Source organism: Hylobates moloch, unplaced genomic scaffold (genome assembly GCF_009828535.3).
Source record: "Hylobates moloch isolate HMO894 unplaced genomic scaffold, HMol_V3 SCAFFOLD_15, whole genome shotgun sequence".
In the NCBI taxonomy this organism is placed as follows: domain Eukaryota; kingdom Metazoa; phylum Chordata; class Mammalia; order Primates; family Hylobatidae; genus Hylobates; species Hylobates moloch.
Window position 1 is genome coordinate 95,491,128 of NW_026652290.1, and position 16,527 is coordinate 95,507,654.

General features: G+C 56.8%; 1 protein-coding gene across 2 annotated transcripts in view; it reads left to right on the forward strand.

Annotated features, from left to right (window-relative positions):
- The window catches only part of PIP5K1C (phosphatidylinositol-4-phosphate 5-kinase type 1 gamma), a 68,975-nt gene that overhangs the window by 6,234 nt on the left and 46,214 nt on the right, over positions 1-16,527 (forward strand). The window contains exon 1 of one of the 2 annotated variants that reach the window (XM_032176380.2): positions 1,395-1,631. The exons of the other annotated variant lie outside the window; for it this stretch is intronic. Coding sequence (XP_032032271.1) covers positions 1,565-1,631 — 67 coding nt within the window. The 5' untranslated portion in view covers positions 1,395-1,564. Of the gene's footprint in view, positions 1-1,394; positions 1,632-16,527 lie in introns of those variants that run through there. 2 annotated transcript variants of the gene reach the window in all.

The window sequence follows — 16,527 nt, forward strand, 5'->3', positions numbered from 1 at the left end:
GCACCGATTCACAGCCCCATTGCCTGGTGGGGGAGACCTGAGGACAGCGGGTGGCGCTGGCATCTGAGTGGGGCAGTGAGCACCGATTCACAGCCCCAGCGCCTGGTGGGGGATGGTCTGTGGGCAGCGCTCTGTGGGGTTGGGGCGGGGGTCCACGTGAGTGGCGCCGGTGCCTGGACAGGGCATGGGGAGGTGAGGGCTGGTGAGGGAGACGAGGGGCCTAGAAGGATTTTTGGCCCGGGCCCTGGAGCTGGTGGCCAGGGTGGTGAGGACTGAGGACAGAGCAGGACTGGGAATCTAGGCTCTGTGGCAGGCATGTGCCGATGTGGGGTGAGCAGGCAGTGGGGACCCCCAAAGCAGGTGGAGCCTCCGGGAGCTTGGGCAGGGTGGTCCCGGGGCCTGGTGTGGGCTGAGCCTGCCTCGGCCGCTTAGACCCGTGTGCCTCTGAGCAAGTGACTTCCCTTTGTTTTAAATTTTTTTTTTTTTTTTTGAGACGGAGTGCTCCACCTCCCGGGTTCACGCCATTCTCCTGCCTCAGCTTCCTGAGTAGCTGGGACTACAGGTGCCCGCCACCACACCCGGCTAACTTTTTGTATTTTTGTGTCAGCCAGGATGGTCTCGATCTCCTGACCTCGTGATCCGCCCGCCTCGGCCTCCCAAAGTGCTGGGATTACAGGCGTGAGCCACCGCGCCTGGCCTGTTTTAAATTTTTAAAACTTTTTTGTAGAGATGAGGTCTCACTATGTTGTCCAGGGTCTGAAGGTCTCGAACCCTTGGTCCCAAGCAGCCCTCCTGCCTCTGCCTCCCAAAGTGCTGGGGTTACAGGCATGCGCCCCCACGGTGGCCCCTTCTTTCCCTTTTGGAACAAGAGCTGCGGGTGTCCTGAGTGCCTGGCAGGACAGGGATGGGTGAGGCCCCAGCCCCTGGGAAGCTGCATGACCTGGGTCTTTCTTTACAGATGGGGAAACCGAGGCTCCAGGAGGGCTGGAGAGTCCACACAGGGTGGGACCGTGAAGGAGGAGCGGGGCCCAGGCCTCCCTGCCGCCTGACGCCTGGCCCGGGCAGCGTGTCCCTTCACGCAGGACCAGGCAGGGCAAGACCCTGCAAGGATTTGCTGGCAGGCGCCAGCTGGACAGGGGCCCGCGGTGGTGCCAGTACTCATGGGGATTACAGCCTGAGGGGATTAGCTCGGAGCCCCTGCACCTGCCTCCCCGCCACCCTGAGAGGCCAGCTTGGGAGGGGCTGGAGTCGAGCATGAGGGCCCCCAGGTGCCTGAGCTGGCGTGGGGGTGCGAGGGGACCCGGCCGCTGGCTGAGTGAAGAGAGGACCCCAGCACCCTGCCTGGCCGCTCTCCTCCACTCAAACGCCTCATGCCTCCGCTCTGCAGGCGGGGCTGCTGCTGAAGGTTTGGGGGAGTGCGGTGTGGTTCGGGCATCATCTACGTGTGCTTTCCTGCACGTGTGCTTTGGCCGGGTGCTGGGGGCCGGAGGAACGAGAGGGCCAGGCCCCCTAAGGAACTCTGGGAGTGGGGCCAGGACATGCAGGCAGCAAAGAAAAGCAAAACATGCAACGCAGTGGACAAGACAAGTGCCGGGGAGAAGAGCCGAGCAGAGGAGAGAGCGGCGGAGGAGGTGCCCTCAAGGCTGGGGACTCGGGGGCCACGCTTGAACGGAGATCCAGGGGAAGTGAGGGGGTCGTGGAAGTGTGGAGGGAGCCGACCGGCAAAGGCATTGTGCAAAGGCCCTGGGGCAGGACCACGCTTGGTGTTTTAGAGGAACAGTGAGGAGGGGAGGGCAGGGAGGGGACGGGGCAGGGTGTGCAGGGCCTTGTGGGCTGCAGGGAGGAATTGGGCTTTGACCCCGAGGGAGGTGGGAGCCACAGAGGACTGCGGCAGAGGAAGGATGGGCCCCGACTCAGGAGCTCACAGGCACCCCCTGGTGGCTGCTGTGGGGAGGACAGATGGGGTGAGGGTGGGAGCTGGGCCAGGAGAACCAGGGCAGAGGGGACTGCGCTGGCCCAGGTGGGCGAAGCTGGGGCTGGGCCAGGCGGGGACCATGAGCAGTGGGCCATCTGGGATGGATTTTAGAAGCAGAGCCAGCAGGACCTTTTGAAGGGTTGAGTGTGGGGCTGAGCGAGGATTGAGTTTGAAATCAAGATTTTAGCCTGAGCCCTGGAAGAACAGAGCTGCCCTCAGCCAAGATGGATGCAGGAAGGGCAGCGTGGGGGCCACCCGGGCCCAGCATGGCCGAGCTGCGAGTGAGGCCTCAGGAGCCCCTGTAGGGAGTGTCGGGGGCAGTGGTGGGAGCCAGCAATGGGGCTGGGTGGGGCTGTCAGGACCCTGGTGGTGGCTGTGCTCAGTGGACGGTGTCTCTGTTCCATCGCGCTGTTGGCAGGAGGACAGCTGAGATGATTGGGTTCAGTTGCCCAGCCACTCCGTGCCTCAGTTTCCTCATTTGGAAAGCAATGTCCCTTGAGGATTAGATGAGTCAATGCACACAAAAGGCTCAGAACCGGCCCTGCCCATGGTGGGCGCCCAGGGAGTGGGGACAGGGACGTGAGCGGGCAGCTCCCACTGTGCGCCCTTCCCGTGTGGTGCTGGGACTGCCACGCTGCGTGCGCTGACATGGGCAGGGCTGCTGGGGCAGGGAAAAGAGCCTGGGGTGGGAGCAGCTGCCTCGGGGCCCGTGCCTGTGGGCGCATATGAGTCAGCCTGGCTTGGCGTCTGCTGCTAAAACAAACATCCCCACTCTCCTGGCCATCCCAGAGGCTCGTTTCTCGCTTGCATCGGGGGCTTTGGTGGTTTTGCTCCCCTGATCTCTCAGATGCCAGGTTGACAGAGGTGCTGTCACCCCTAGTGCAGTAAAGGCTCCATGCTTCCGTAACCCAGAAAGGTGGTACGTATATTCAAATGCACTCTGATTGGCTTAAATCAGGCCTGGTGAGGCCAAGAGAGCAGGAGGTGACTGCTATTGAAAAGCTCTCATGTTACAGTTATCCAAGAGAAGGGGCCCGGCTGCCAGCACGCAGGGCCACCCCACGCAGCACCGGCGTCAGGCACAAGCTAGAGGGCAGGAGGGTCAGGCCAGGGCCTGTGTGAGGCTTTGGTGAGAAGGAACGCGCCAGGCACGGTAGGTGGGCTGGGTGTGCCTAGGATGGGCTGGTTTGACTCCCGACTGTTTGCGGCTCCTGGCTGTTGGGGTGGTCCCTGTTCTGGGAGCTGGCCCTGGGGTGATTCAGGGCAGGGAACCTGGGCGTGGCACGTGAGAGTTTGATTAGGCGCATGGGCTCACGGTTGGTTGCTCTGCACGTCACAGTGTGCTCGCAGGCCGGCCGTTGGCAACGTTTAGGAATCCGCTAACCCTGGAAGGGGCCGTCATCCCCAGATCAGCGAGGCCCCCAAGATATCGTGAAATCCAGAAAACAAAACACAGCTTCAGCACCGTACCAGACCAGGCGCTCCGTGTTCTGGCAGCGGAGGATGCGTCCGTCTCTCCCAGCCTCAGCAGCCATATGGGCGCAAGGCGACTTCTTCCCTCACTGCGTCATTGCAGCGTATATTCGTCTTCCGGTGACTCAGAGAAAAAGTCCTCATGGATCTTCTCAGCATTTCCTCTTTGTTTTTTTGGAACTGCGCTTCCACAAAGGGAGCAGAGACCACTCGAGGCGAAGGGACTCGCCACACAAGAGCTCCCTCCCGCTTCTCCCGACGGTCACCTGTGTCTCTGTCAAGAACTGGAAAATGGAGTGTACCCACCAGGTAGACAGGGTCACCACCGAGGCTGGCTCTGAGCTGCCTCAGCTCCTGCAAGCTCTGTGGCCCCGGCCTCGACCCTCCCCGGCCCATTTGCCTTGCCCAGTTCCTTCCTGTAAGCACACACACATCAGATTGAACTGTGACCTCATTTTCTGGGACCCGTATGATTGTGTCTTTCCCAGTCTACAGTTATCTGTCACCATGTTGTTGATTCGTAGGCGCTCTTTATTTGTTATGGCAGCTACTCATTTATTGGTGACACAAGTGCAGGTACTTCTTGCCCATCTTCTCCTATGATGGTCGTTAACGTCCGGCAGGTATTTTGGGGTTGATGTGGTCAAATTTATCACTCTTTCCTCTTTTGGTTTCCTAGTTTGGTGTCGTGGATGGGAAAGTCTTCCTGTTCTGAGGTTATGATTCAATTCTGCCAAGACTTTTATAACTTAGCTGCTTTTTTGTTCACATTTCAATTCTTTTTTTTTAAGACAGGGTCTCACTCTACCACCCAGGCTAGAGTTCGGTGACATGATTGTAGCTCGCTGCAGCCTCGACCTCCTGGGTTCAAACCAGCCTCCCAACTAGCTGGGACTACAGGTGTGCACCACCATGCATGGCTAATTTTTCATCTTTTGTGGAGACAGGGTCTTGCCATGTTGCCCGGGCTGGTCTCGAGCTCCTGGCCTCAAGTGATCCTCTTGTCTTGGCTTCCCGAAGTGCTGGGGTTACAGGTGTGAGCCAGTGCGCCCGGCCTATTTCTGGACTTTTTATTCTGCTCCACTCCTCTGCCTTTGCCTTCATGCTACGGCCATGTCTCGTCTTGAACAAATGATAACATGCTCACAGTTAAAAAAAAAAAAAAAAAGTAATCAGACACGCAGTGAGTAAAAAGTGAGTCCCATCTCACCCTCTCTATCTCTGTGGAGATAATGACCATCACCCCAGGTGTTTCTCTGGCCTATACACTTGGGGCTCAGATTATATTAGGCTTTTAAAAATAGTTTATTTGGAAAGCTTTCCAGTCTACAGAAGGGGCAAGAATGCTATAGTGAACACCCATATAGCCCGCACAGAGATCCACCAGCTGCTAATGTTTTGCCATGTCTTTAGTGTGTGCAAGTTAGAGTGTGTGTGTGTGTGTTAGTGTGAGTGTGTGTGTTAGCGTGTGCATGTGTGATTTTGTCAGGCCATTTGTGTCGATCGCTGGCATGGTGCCTCTCTGCCTGAAGCAGCCAGTTCCGTTATTTGTGGTAGTTCTTTATTTTAATTATTTTATTTTATTTTTTTTTTTGAGACGGAGTTTTGCCCTTTCGCCCATGGCTGGAGTGCAGTGGCGTGATCTCAGCTCACCTAAACGTCCATCTTCCAGTTTCAAGCGATTCTGCTGCCTCAGCCTCCCGAGTAGCTGGGATTACAGGCACCCACCACCACACTCGGCTAATTTTTGTATTTTTAGTAGAGACGGGGTTTCACCATGTTGGCCAGGCGGGTCTGAAACTCCTGACCTCATGATCCACCCACCTCAGCCTCCCAAAGTGCTGGGATTCCAGGCATGAGCCACTGCGCGAGGCCTGTTTGTGGTGGTTCCTTTGTGAAGCTGCTGCAGACGCTTCAGGCGCACACTGAGCCCTGGCTCCAAGGGAAACCCAAGGTTGGGTTCCTGTGAGCCTCTGGGCGCTACGTTTCCATCAGCCAACTGCTAACGTGACCTTGTTGTATGTCCGTTTCTATTTCAAGGTGTCTTATTTTAGGGCTGGGTGCGGTGGCTCACACCTGTAATCCCAGCAGTTTGGAAGGCTGAGGCGGGAGGATCACTGGATCACTTGAGCCCAGGAGTTTGAGGCTGCAGTGAGCCGTGATTGCACCACTGCACTCCATCCTGGGCGACAGAGTGAGATCCTAAGACAATTTTAAAGACACCTATGTTGTTGATTTATCCACAGGGAGCCCACGGGCTGTAGACCGCGTGTGCCAAGGCTGCCCGCACCCCCGACCCCCCCCCGCCCCAAGTCCCGGGCACTCTCCCGGCGCCCCGCCTGTTCGCGGGCTCTGTGTTGGGGGCGAGGCTGGAAGGGGGACCCCAGGGCGTGTATTCGGTTGGGTGGGGGCTCAAAAACGTGGTGGGGGGCCATGGCGATGTGGGCGGAGGTCCACCTCCCCCGGCCTACCCGCTCAGTGTGTCTCTCTTGCTCTCATTCTCTCTCCTCTCTGTTTTTCCACTCTCAGTCCTGTTCGAGCAAAGCTTCTCTCGCTACGGGTTTCTCTATGGGGCTCATCCTGGTCTCTAGCCCTGAGGGACACGAAACCACCTGAGGACAATGCCTGGGGGGCAATTTCAACAGCAAAATCACCAGCAAAACTGCAAAAAACACACGGTTCTCAGTGGACCAGGGAAAGGCCAGGTACTCACAGCAGGAGCTGAAACCAGGGGGCAAGGGTAGCCTCACCAGAGCTGCCTGGGGACGTGTGTGCCCCAAACAGGAGCTGAAACCAGGGGGCGAGGGAGGCCTCACCGGAGCTGCCTGGGGATGTGTGTGCCCCAAAGTCCTGGGGGTGCTGCCCTGGAAATAGCCTTTCGGTCTTCCAGACCCCTCCCCGCCCACAGCAGGGGGCCAGAGGCCGTCCCACCCGCAGATGAGGAACACGAGCCCCTGGGGGCTCCCCTGCGGCACCCCCGCTCTGTTTCCCACCACGGCCTAACCTCAGGCCCCGGGCGGAATTCCCTTCACGGCCACTGTACTCCCTGGAGGGACGCTGGGCCCCAGGAGGACAGGGACGCCTCCCGCGGGAGCCAGCCGCCAGGGGCGTCCACCTCTGCTGTGCTGGAGACGGAGCGCGCAAGGAGGTGGGGACCACGCGCAGACCCTGGCTGCGGGAGCCTCAGCTCGGGGCCCATCAGGATCTCCCGCAGCCCCACGGGCCGGGCTTCCGCCAGGGGCCGGCGTGTCTTCTGTGGACCCTGACCCATCCCGTTGGCCCCGCCGCCTGCGGGCTGGCGACGCCCCACAGCCTCCTGCCCCGGCCCACACAGGAGCTTGGTGCTGACAGTGGAGCCTCTTTCCCCCTGGACACTGGGGCCCTGGGAAACGGCCCAACAGCTCAGGGCCTGCGGAGTTCTGGATGCTCCGCCCGCCTGCGCAGGGCTTCCTGTTTACCGCCCTGGCTCCCGCCCGCCCACCCGCTGCGGGGAAAGCGATCACTCTGTGCCCTGCGGGGAGCACCCGGCACGGAGAAGGGAGAAGGGGCAAGGAGGAGGGGCGGCCTACTACTCGGGTGGACCCCAGGCTATCCCTCCACCGTGCTGGGGTCCCCCAGGTGTACCCTCCCCTCCAGCCACCTCACCCCTTGTTTGCTGTGTCCTGCAAGTGTCCTGTGGTATCCTCTGAGGGCCTGTGCGTGTGTGTGCATGTATGCATGTGTGTATCTGCATGTGTGCATGTGTGTGCGTGTGCATGTGTGCGTGTATGTGCATCTGTGTCCCCTTCCCACAGGCCCTCACCACTCCCTGCACCTGTAGTTCACCCTTTCCTGCCTCACCTTGAGTATTGGGATACAGGTGTCGCCACCAGCCTGGCAATTTTTTTTTTTTTTTTTGTTTTTTATATTAGCCAGGATGGTAATTTTTGTATTTTTTTTTTTTAGTAGAGGCGGAGTTTCACCATGTTGGTCAGGCTGGTCTCGAAGTCCTGACCTCGTGATCTGCCCGCCTCAGCCTCCCAAAGTGGTGGGATTACAGGCGTGAGCCACTGTGTCTGGCTTTAAATTCTTTTTATTTTTATTTTTATTTATTTATTTTTTTCGAGACGGAGTCTCGCTCTGTCGCCCAGGCTGGAGTGCAGTGGCGCAATCTTGGCTCACTGCAAGCTCCGTCTCCCGGGTTCACGCCATTCTCCTGCCTCAGCCTCTCCGAGTAGCTGGGACTACAGGCGCCCGCCACCACGCCTGGCTAATTTTTTTGTATTTTTAGTAGAGACGGGGTTTCACCGTGGTCTCGATCTCCTGACCTCGTGATCCGCCCGCCTCGGCCTCCCAGAGTGCTGGGATTACAAGCGTGAGCCACCGCGCCTGGCCCTTAAATTCTTTTTAAATAGCAGCTTTATTGGGATGTAATTCACAGACCCTACGTTTTACCTACTTTTAATGTACGGTTCATGGGTTTTAGTATGTTCACAGTTGTACAACTCTCCCCTCTTAGTCCAGAATATTCTCATCACCCGAAAGCTGTCCATGACTCATTAACTGTCACTCCCCACCTCTCCTCCAACCCCTGACAACACCTTACTTTCTGGGGATTTCATAGAAATGGGAAAATGGGATCATGCACTCCGTGACCTTCTGTGTCTGTCCTCTCACTGAGCGTGACGTCCTCAAGGCGCGTGTCAAAGCCTTGTCCCTTTTCATGGTTGAGTCCCGCTCCGGCATGCGGATGACCTGGCCGTGCTGACCCATTCACCTGGTGGTGGATGCCCGGGCTCTTTCCCCCTTTTGGCTGCTGTGGAAATGCCGCTGGAACATTTGTGTAAAGTTGTTGTGTGGACGTGGGTTTTTACGTCTCTTGAGTTGATGTCCAAGGGTGCGATTGTGGGGTCACAGAAACCCGATGTGGGACAATTTGAGGAACTGTCAGACTGTTTCCCATGGTGGCTGCAGTGTCGTACATTCCCACCACGGCGTACGGGCCCTTCATTTTTCCACGTCTTCACCAACTTTTCCTGTTGTCTGTGCTTGTTGCTTGTTTTCTGAGACAGGATCTCACTCTGTCGCCCAGGCTGGAGTGCAGTGGCGCGGTGCTCCCACCTTAGCCTCCCGAGTAGCCAGAACTATAGGCGCTGCCAGCACCCCCAGCTAATTTTTGTATTTTTGTAAGACAGGGTCTTTCAATGTTGCCCAGGCTGGTCTCAAACTCTTGGACTCGAGCAGTCCTCCTTCCTTGGCCTTCCAAAGTGTTGAGATGACAGGTGTGACACTGCCTGGCCTGGTTTTTATTATTGGGTTGTGAGTTCATGTATTTTAGATGTGAGGCCCTTACCACACAGATGATTCAAATCTTTCTCCCATTCTGTGGGTTGGCTTTCCAGTTTCTTGCTGGTGTCCTGTGAGGCACAAAAGTCTTGATGAAGTTCACTTGATCTGTTTTTATTTTATTTTGTTTATTTTATTTTGTCACCCGGGCTGGAGTGCAGTGGCATGATCTCAGCCCACTGCAAACTCTGCCTCCCGGGTTCAAGCCAATCTTCTGCTTCAGCTTCCAGAGTAGCTGGGATTACAGGTGTACACCACTACACCCGGCTAATTTTTGTATTTTTAGTAGGGGCAGGGTTTTACCATGTTGGCCAGGCTGCTCTCGAACTGCTGACCTTAGGCGATCCACCTACCTCGGCCTCCCAAAGTGCTGGGATTACCAGCGTGAGCCACCGCACCCGGCCTTGATCTGTTTTTTCTTTGCTTGCTTATGCTTTTGGTGTTTATCTAAGAAATTGTTGCCTAATCCAAGGTCACAAAGATTTATTGCCACAGTTTTTTAAAGTAGTTTTATAGTTTTAGCTCTTACATTCATTCAGGTTTGTGATTTATTTATTTTATTTTATTTATTTATTTATTTTGAGATGGAGTTTCGCTCCTGTTGCTCAGGCTGGAGTGCAGTGGCGCGATCTCGGTTCACCGCAACCTCCCCCTCCTGGGTTCTAGTGATTCTCCTGCCTCAGCCTCCCGAGTAGCTGGGATTACAGGCGCCCGCCATCACGCCTGGCTAATTTTGTATTTTTAGTAGAGACAGGGTTTCTCCATGTTGGTCAGACTGGTCTCAAACTCCCGACCTCAGGTGATCTGCCCGCCTTGGCCTCCTAAAGTGCTAGGATTACAGGGGTGAGCCACCGCACCCGGCCTTTATTTTTATAGTTTTGAGGCAGAGTCTCGCTCTGTCACCCAGGCTGGAGTGCAGTGGCGCGATCTCAGCTCACTGCAAGCTCTGCCTCCCGGGTTCATGCCATTCTCCTGCCTCAGCCTCCTGAGTAGCTGGGACTACAGGCACCCACCACCATGCCTGGCTAATTTTTTGTATTTTTAGTAGAGATGGGGGTTTCACCCTTTTAGCCAGGATGGTCTCGATCTCCTGACCTCGTGATCCGCCCGCCTCGGCCTCCCAAAGTGCTGGGATTACAGGCATGAGCCACCGCGCCCAGCCCAATACAACTTTCTTTAGTGGACTGCATTTGGCCCCTGGACTGTGGTTTATCAGCCCCTGCTTTAGACAGTCTTTGTAGGACCTTATGAGTTCCACATAATCAGCGAGATTCCTGTCTTTTTACCTGCGCCAAAGTTATCTAGGAGAAAGTTCTAGAATTGAAGTTGCTGCCAAGGGCACACACATTAGAAATGCTGCCAGGCTGCCCCCTAGGGGAGAACCCATTTACACTGGCATCACCCCCGGCTGTGTGAGGATCCCCTGCATCCCCACCCCATTGCTGGCAGGCTGGTTTCATATCATGTCTTTTATCATTAGAGGGGTCTGGGCGTCTATTTTAGATGTTCACACTGTTTGTTTTCTTTTCCTCTGCCTGTTTTACAAGTTGAGTGTGCTAATGTTTGAGAAAAGCCTCATTTCTATAAATATGACAAAATACGTACTTCAGACGGCACCAAAGGATGGAAGTTGCAAAGTAAGAGACCCTCCCCCATCCCACACCCAGAAATAACTCGGAACCTTCTGAGATTCACGTGTCTGGCCCTGACTGCTGAATGACGTGTCTACAGTGGTGGAAGTCATGTGGCACTAAGAGCCTGAGTTCTCCTGGTGGGTCACAGGGAACCAGATCCTGGTGCTCAGAGGGAGAGAGCCGCCCGGGGCTTTGCTGCCTGGGCCCTACGTGCCGGGTGACTTTGAGCAGGTGGTGGCCCCGCTCTGGGTGCGTCTGTGGTGGGAGTTGTGGATTATCAACAAACCACTGCCATGCCGAGAGGCTTCACACCACAGTGCTTTTGCTGTCAGTTTCCCGGGATTGGCTGGGCTTGGCTGGGCTCAGCAGGTCGGTTCTTCCCCATCACTGCTGTCAGCCTGGGTCACCTAGGCAGCGCCATCTAGCTTGTGCTGGCACGCCCCGGTGGCCTCCTGTCCCAGGCCTCTCCACGTCGCTGCCGCCGTCCAGCCTGGCCCCAGCATCGTACTGGAGGGATCCCAAGAGAGCAGAGGCTGATGGGAGAATTCCCCCTGTGTCACTTCTGCATCATGTGATTGGCCAAAGCAGGCCTTGAGACCCGCCCACTTTCAAGGGGAGGGAGATCAGCCACGCCCCTGGGACGGAAGGTACCCTGGCAGGCAGCAGGTGTCCCCATCAGTGCGTGAGTGCTGTGAGATCGTGCGCTGGATGATGTGTGTGGGGTGAGGGGGCGGCAATGAGCTCATCTTGATGCCTCTAATTATAAGGCAAAGAAGTGCTCGTGAGTGACTGGTATGGTTACCACCGCAGCGCTGTGAGCGGGAGGCTCTGCTCATCGTTCCGTCTTTATTTTGAGGAATTCTGAGGTCCAGTGGGTAACACAGAGGCTACTTCCCAGCCAGGAGGCTGTGGGTGCTGCTCCAGGCACGGAAGCATCTGCTCTGCCTATCCTGTGCTGGAGGCCGGGCCTGCTGCAGAGACAGAGTCAGCACTGGCCCAGGTGGCGAGGACTCCAACGTCGGGGAGGTGTGGGACTGCCTGGGAGGGGAAGCGGGGGCTCCAACATGGGGGAGGTGTGGGACTGCCAGGGAGGGGAAGCGGGTGCTGGCTGTGCTCTGCACAGGACGCTCCTGCTGTGCCCAGGCGGATCCCAGCTCTCCAGACACGGTCCTGCCCCGGGGCTTCCGCACTGGCTGTGCCTCTGCCTGGGAGGCCCCTCTGCCCTTCCCCCACCTGGCTCCTCCTCACTCTCCTCCCCTCCCTGCTGTGGTGACGCAGGCTGGGGCCTGACCTCCTGTAATCAGGTGCATCCGCCCCTACATTTTTGTTGCATGATCAGGCAAGCTGTCTGACCTCTCTGAGCCTCAGTTTCCACCTCTGCGTAATGGGAGCAGTGATAGTGCCCACGTCACAGGGTTGTTGGGATGATGGCGTGACTAAGCCGTGGGGTTCCAATATGGTGCGGGTCCCGCCACACACATGGCAAAGGTGGGCTAGCTCGTCTCTGGCCAGCTCCTCGCCGCGCTCCAGCTGTTCCAGGACAGCTCAGTGGTTAGAGACGGGAAGCAGCCTGCGCCCCCAGGCTGTTGACCCTGTCCAACCCCATTTCCCTTCTGAGCCAAGCCCACTGTGCCCTGGACCCAGACCTCCGTGGGACTCCCGGGAGGAGGACACTGTCTCAGGCAGCCTTACCCACGTGCCAGGCTCGTGCTCCCTGCACTGTTGCAGAGGGGAAAGATGAGGTCGCTGCCCTGGCCGGGCTCATGGCCTCAGAGGGAGCAAATGTGGAGGATCCAAGGAGTAGAGAGAAGTAAACCCAGTGGGGGCAGGGTGAGCAGGGAGGGGCCTCTCTGAGGAGGTGACATTTGATCCAGACCTGAACAAGGCTGGGTGGGAGAGAGAGTTCCAGGCAGAGGCGCAGATGCCCTAGGGCAGGACCAAGCCTGGTGTGGGGAGGGAGGGGTAGGAGAGAAGGGGCGGGGAGGGGAGCAGAGGAGGGGAGGAGGGGAGGGGAGATGTTCTCCATTTGGGCCTCTGTCCAGGAAACGTTCACGGAGGCAACATCTGTGACCTCACACAGTTTCTGAGTCAGGAGTCTGGGAGCGGCGGAGCTGGGTGGTCCTGGCTCGGAGTCTCTCATGAGGTTGTGGTGAAGCTGTCACTCGGGACAGCCTCCTCTGAAGGCTCAACTGGGGCTGGCAGAGCCGCTTCCAAGAGAGCTTCTGCTCTTTTTTTTTTTTTTTTAATTTTTTTATAGGGACAGCCTTGCTCTGTCACCCAGGCTGAAATGGAGTGTCACCATCATAGCTCATTGCAACCTCCAGCTCTGGGGCTCAAGCAGTCTTCCCACCGCAGCCTCCCGAGTAGCCGGGACTATAGGCACACGTTACCATGCCGGATAATTTTTTTATTTTTTGAAGAGATGGGGTCTTGCTATGTTGCTCAGTCTGGTCTGGAATTCCTGGGCTCAAGGAGTCCTCCCACCTGGGCCTGCCAATGTGCTGGGATGACGGGCATGAGAACTGCGCCCGGCCCACAGTGCCTTTTTTTTTTTTTTTTTTTAAGATGGAGTCTCGCTCTGTTGTCCATGCTGGAATGCAGTGGCGCGATCTCGGCTCACTGCAACCCCTGCCTCCTGTGTTTGAGCGATTCTCCTGCCTCAGCCTCCTGAGTAGCTGGGATCACAGGCACGCACCCCCACGCCTGGCTAATGTTTATATTTTTAGTAGAGATGGGGCCTCACCATGTTGGCCAGACTGGTCTCGAACTCCTGATCTCAGGTGATCCGCCCGCCTCAGCCTCCCAAAGTGCTGGGATTACAAGAGTGAGCCACTGCGCCTGGCCCACAATGCCTTTTCTAAGAAGTGTTAGGCACCTTCTGTTTGTCCCCCTCTGTGCTATTGGTGGGGGTGGTGACGGGGTCAGACCAGCATGCAGTGTGCAGCAGGCTGTGCAATCTGGGTCCATGGAAGCATATTCGTACAGGCCAGGCTGACGGGGAAGGACCAAACCCAGGCCCCAGGGCTTATTTGGCTAAGTGGCCCCCTGCAGTTTATCTGAAAAATGTGCCTTAGCTTTGCTCCTCCCCCAGGGGCTACCCTGGGGCTGCCGTTTGCCCTTCAAGTCCAGGCTGGAGCGAATGTCGCTGCCTTTGACTAGCCGAGACCTCTGAGCCTCAGTTTACATAGCCGTAAAACAGGTCCAATGCTAGTCACCTCATGGACCATTGAGAGGGTCAGAGACGCAGCTTGCAGAGCACCAGCCCAGGGTAGGGGGGATGTGTGTACGAGCTGCAGCTTTTATTACCTTACCGGGAACTTCAAACAAAAGACAAAAGTGGGCCAGGCGCAGTGGCTCACGCCTTAATCCCAGCACTTTGGGAGGCCGAGGTGGGTGGATCACCTGAGGTCAGGAGTTCAAGATCAGCCTGGCCAACATGGCGAAACTCCGTCTCTACTAGAAATACAAAAATTAGCCAGGTGGTAGTGGTGCACGCCTGTAATCCCAGCTACCGGCCGGGCGCGGTGGCTCAAGCCTGTAATCCCAGCACTTTGGGAGGCTGAGGCGGGCGGATCACGATGTCAGGAGATCGAGACCATCCTGGCTAACACGGTGAAACCCCGTCTCTACTAAAAATACAAAAACTTAGCCGGGCATGTTGGCGGGCGCCTGTAGTCCCAGCTACTGGGGAGGCTGAGGCAGGAGAATGGCGTGAACCCGGGAGGCGGAGCTTGCAGTGAGCTGAGATCGCGCCACTGCACTCCAGCCTGGGGGACAGAGCGAGACTCCGTCTCAAAAAAAAAAAAAAAAATCCCAGCTACTTGGGAGACTGAGGCAGGAGAATCGCTTGAACCCGCAAGGCAGAGGTTGCAGTGAGCTGAAATCATGCCACTGCACTCCAGCCTGGGCGACAGAATGAGACTCCATCTCAAAAAAAAAAAAAAAAAACAAAAAACAAAGAATGTGGACAGGGTGGTACAGATACGGGTGTTCTTTTCCTGAAACATTGTACACACCTGGAGAATCGTATCAGGAACACCCTGCCCGCCCCCACACCCATCCCACATACCTCCATACCGTGCTGACTCCAGGTTCTTATGTGTGCGGGTGTGTGGGGGGGAACAGGGGCGGGATTCTACCACCCCAGTCTCTAGAACAGGGTCTCTGCCTCTCAGCACTGCCGACCTGTGGGACCTGATCCTTCTCTGGGGTAGGGCCATCCTGGGCACTGCAGGGCGCTGAGCAGTGTCACTGGCCTCCACCTACTTTATGCCAGGAGCACCCTTAGTCATGACAACCACAAATGGCTCCAGACATCACCCAGTGTGCCCTGGAGGGCAGAGTCTCCCCTGTTGAGTCCTCCATTTAGGTCACTCCCTCCGCCTCCAGGGCCACGCTCGAAGCCTGGCTCGGAGGAGATCCTGGCCTCTGCCTGATCTCCTCTGACCCTTTACAAAAGTTTGCTGACCCCTGACTTAAGGGATCAACAGAAAAGATGTTTTTTGACCTATGTAGCAATAGACGGGTGTCTTTTATGTGATTCTGTGCTTTCCAGGTGCTTAAAACCTTTTCTTATTAGACACTGTATGTAGACAGTCTGGGTGCGGAGGCTCACGCCTGTCATCCCAGCACTTTGGGAGGCCGAAGTGAGTGGATCACCTGAGGTCAGGAGCGAAACCAGCCTGGCCAACATGCTGAAACCCTGTCTCTATAAAAATAGAAAAATTAGCTGAGAATAGTGGTGGATCCCTTTAATCCCAGCTACTCGGGAGGCTGAGACAGGAGAATCGTTTGAACCTGGGAGGCAGAGGTTGCAGTGAGCCAGGATGGTGCCGTTGCACTCCAGCCTGGGCGACAGAGCAAGACTCCATCTCAAAAGAAAAAAAAAGACAGTTGTATTTAGACAGAAAGCCAGCCGCCCCAGTGGCGTGTCATCCCCCAAACCCAGAAGATGCTTGCTGATTTTGGTTTGGATGGATGGATGGATGGATGGATGGACGGATGGACGAACGAATGAACGAGTCAACAGACAATCACCTGACACCATTCACCACGCTGGGGGTCTCAGAAGAGAGTGCATCTTCAGGGTAAGAACTAGCCTGTAGTCACTTCAGGGCCCTTGTTCCAGGCTTGATTCCGGGGCTCCAGGCTGTTGCCATGTCCCCCCCAGGGGGCTGTAAGCCAGGGTGTTCTCACAGGGCCAGAGGGCAGGAGCTGGGATCCCCCAAGCCCCACCATAGCCCGGGCAGCGTCTCCCATGGCATCTGCTTCTTCATTTGCTGCAGAAAGTTTCTTGAGCATCTACAACGTGCCAGGCACGGTCTAGGCTCCAGTTGCCTGCTCCACCACTCTGTCCACCATGTGTGCCCAGCCCAGCACGTCAAGCCACATCCAGGGCGTACCTTGGGCCCCTCCAACCCAGCAGGTCCTGACTGCTCTCGGCACATCTGACCCAAGCCCGCGCTTCTTCCTGATGCCCCATCTTGGTAGCCAACTCACTGTGTGCCTGAGCCCAGGTCCCAGGTCACGTCCTCTCCAGTGCTCCCCCTCCACAGCTGAGGACCCCTCTGGATCTCCCAGATCCAGCCCAGCCCCCTGCCCCAGCTCCATTCACCGATGCTGCTGCGCCCCTGCTGAGTAGCGGGTAGGTCTGGGAGAGCAGCCATGAACGAGACACCAGGTCTGTGCTCCCACGGGAAGGAGCATGGTCCGTCCCGACTGATGTGCAGTGTGAGGAAATAGAACGGGATGCAGGGCGAGAAGGAAGGTGGCTGTGAGGACGGTCTCTCTGGGGAGGTGAGAGTCAGGCTGAGACCCAAATGGGAGGACAGGAGCCGGCCGTGCAGGGACACAGGCGCAGCACGCACAAAGCCCCTGAGGCAGGAACACGCCCCTCAAAGGTGTGGTGCTGGGTGGGGAGCTTGGGCACAGGACCGGGCCCACTGGAGCTTGGGGGCATCCTCTGTGACCCGTGTCCCCACTCAGGTTCCTCAAGCAGAGTTCCCTCAAAAACCATGTTTCCCCAGAGCTTGAAAACACGTGTCCAACGTCAAGACTCACCTTTCTCCTGGCGGAAAGGGATTTTTAAAGAGAATTTTCAAAAGTGCTGAAAAGTTGAAA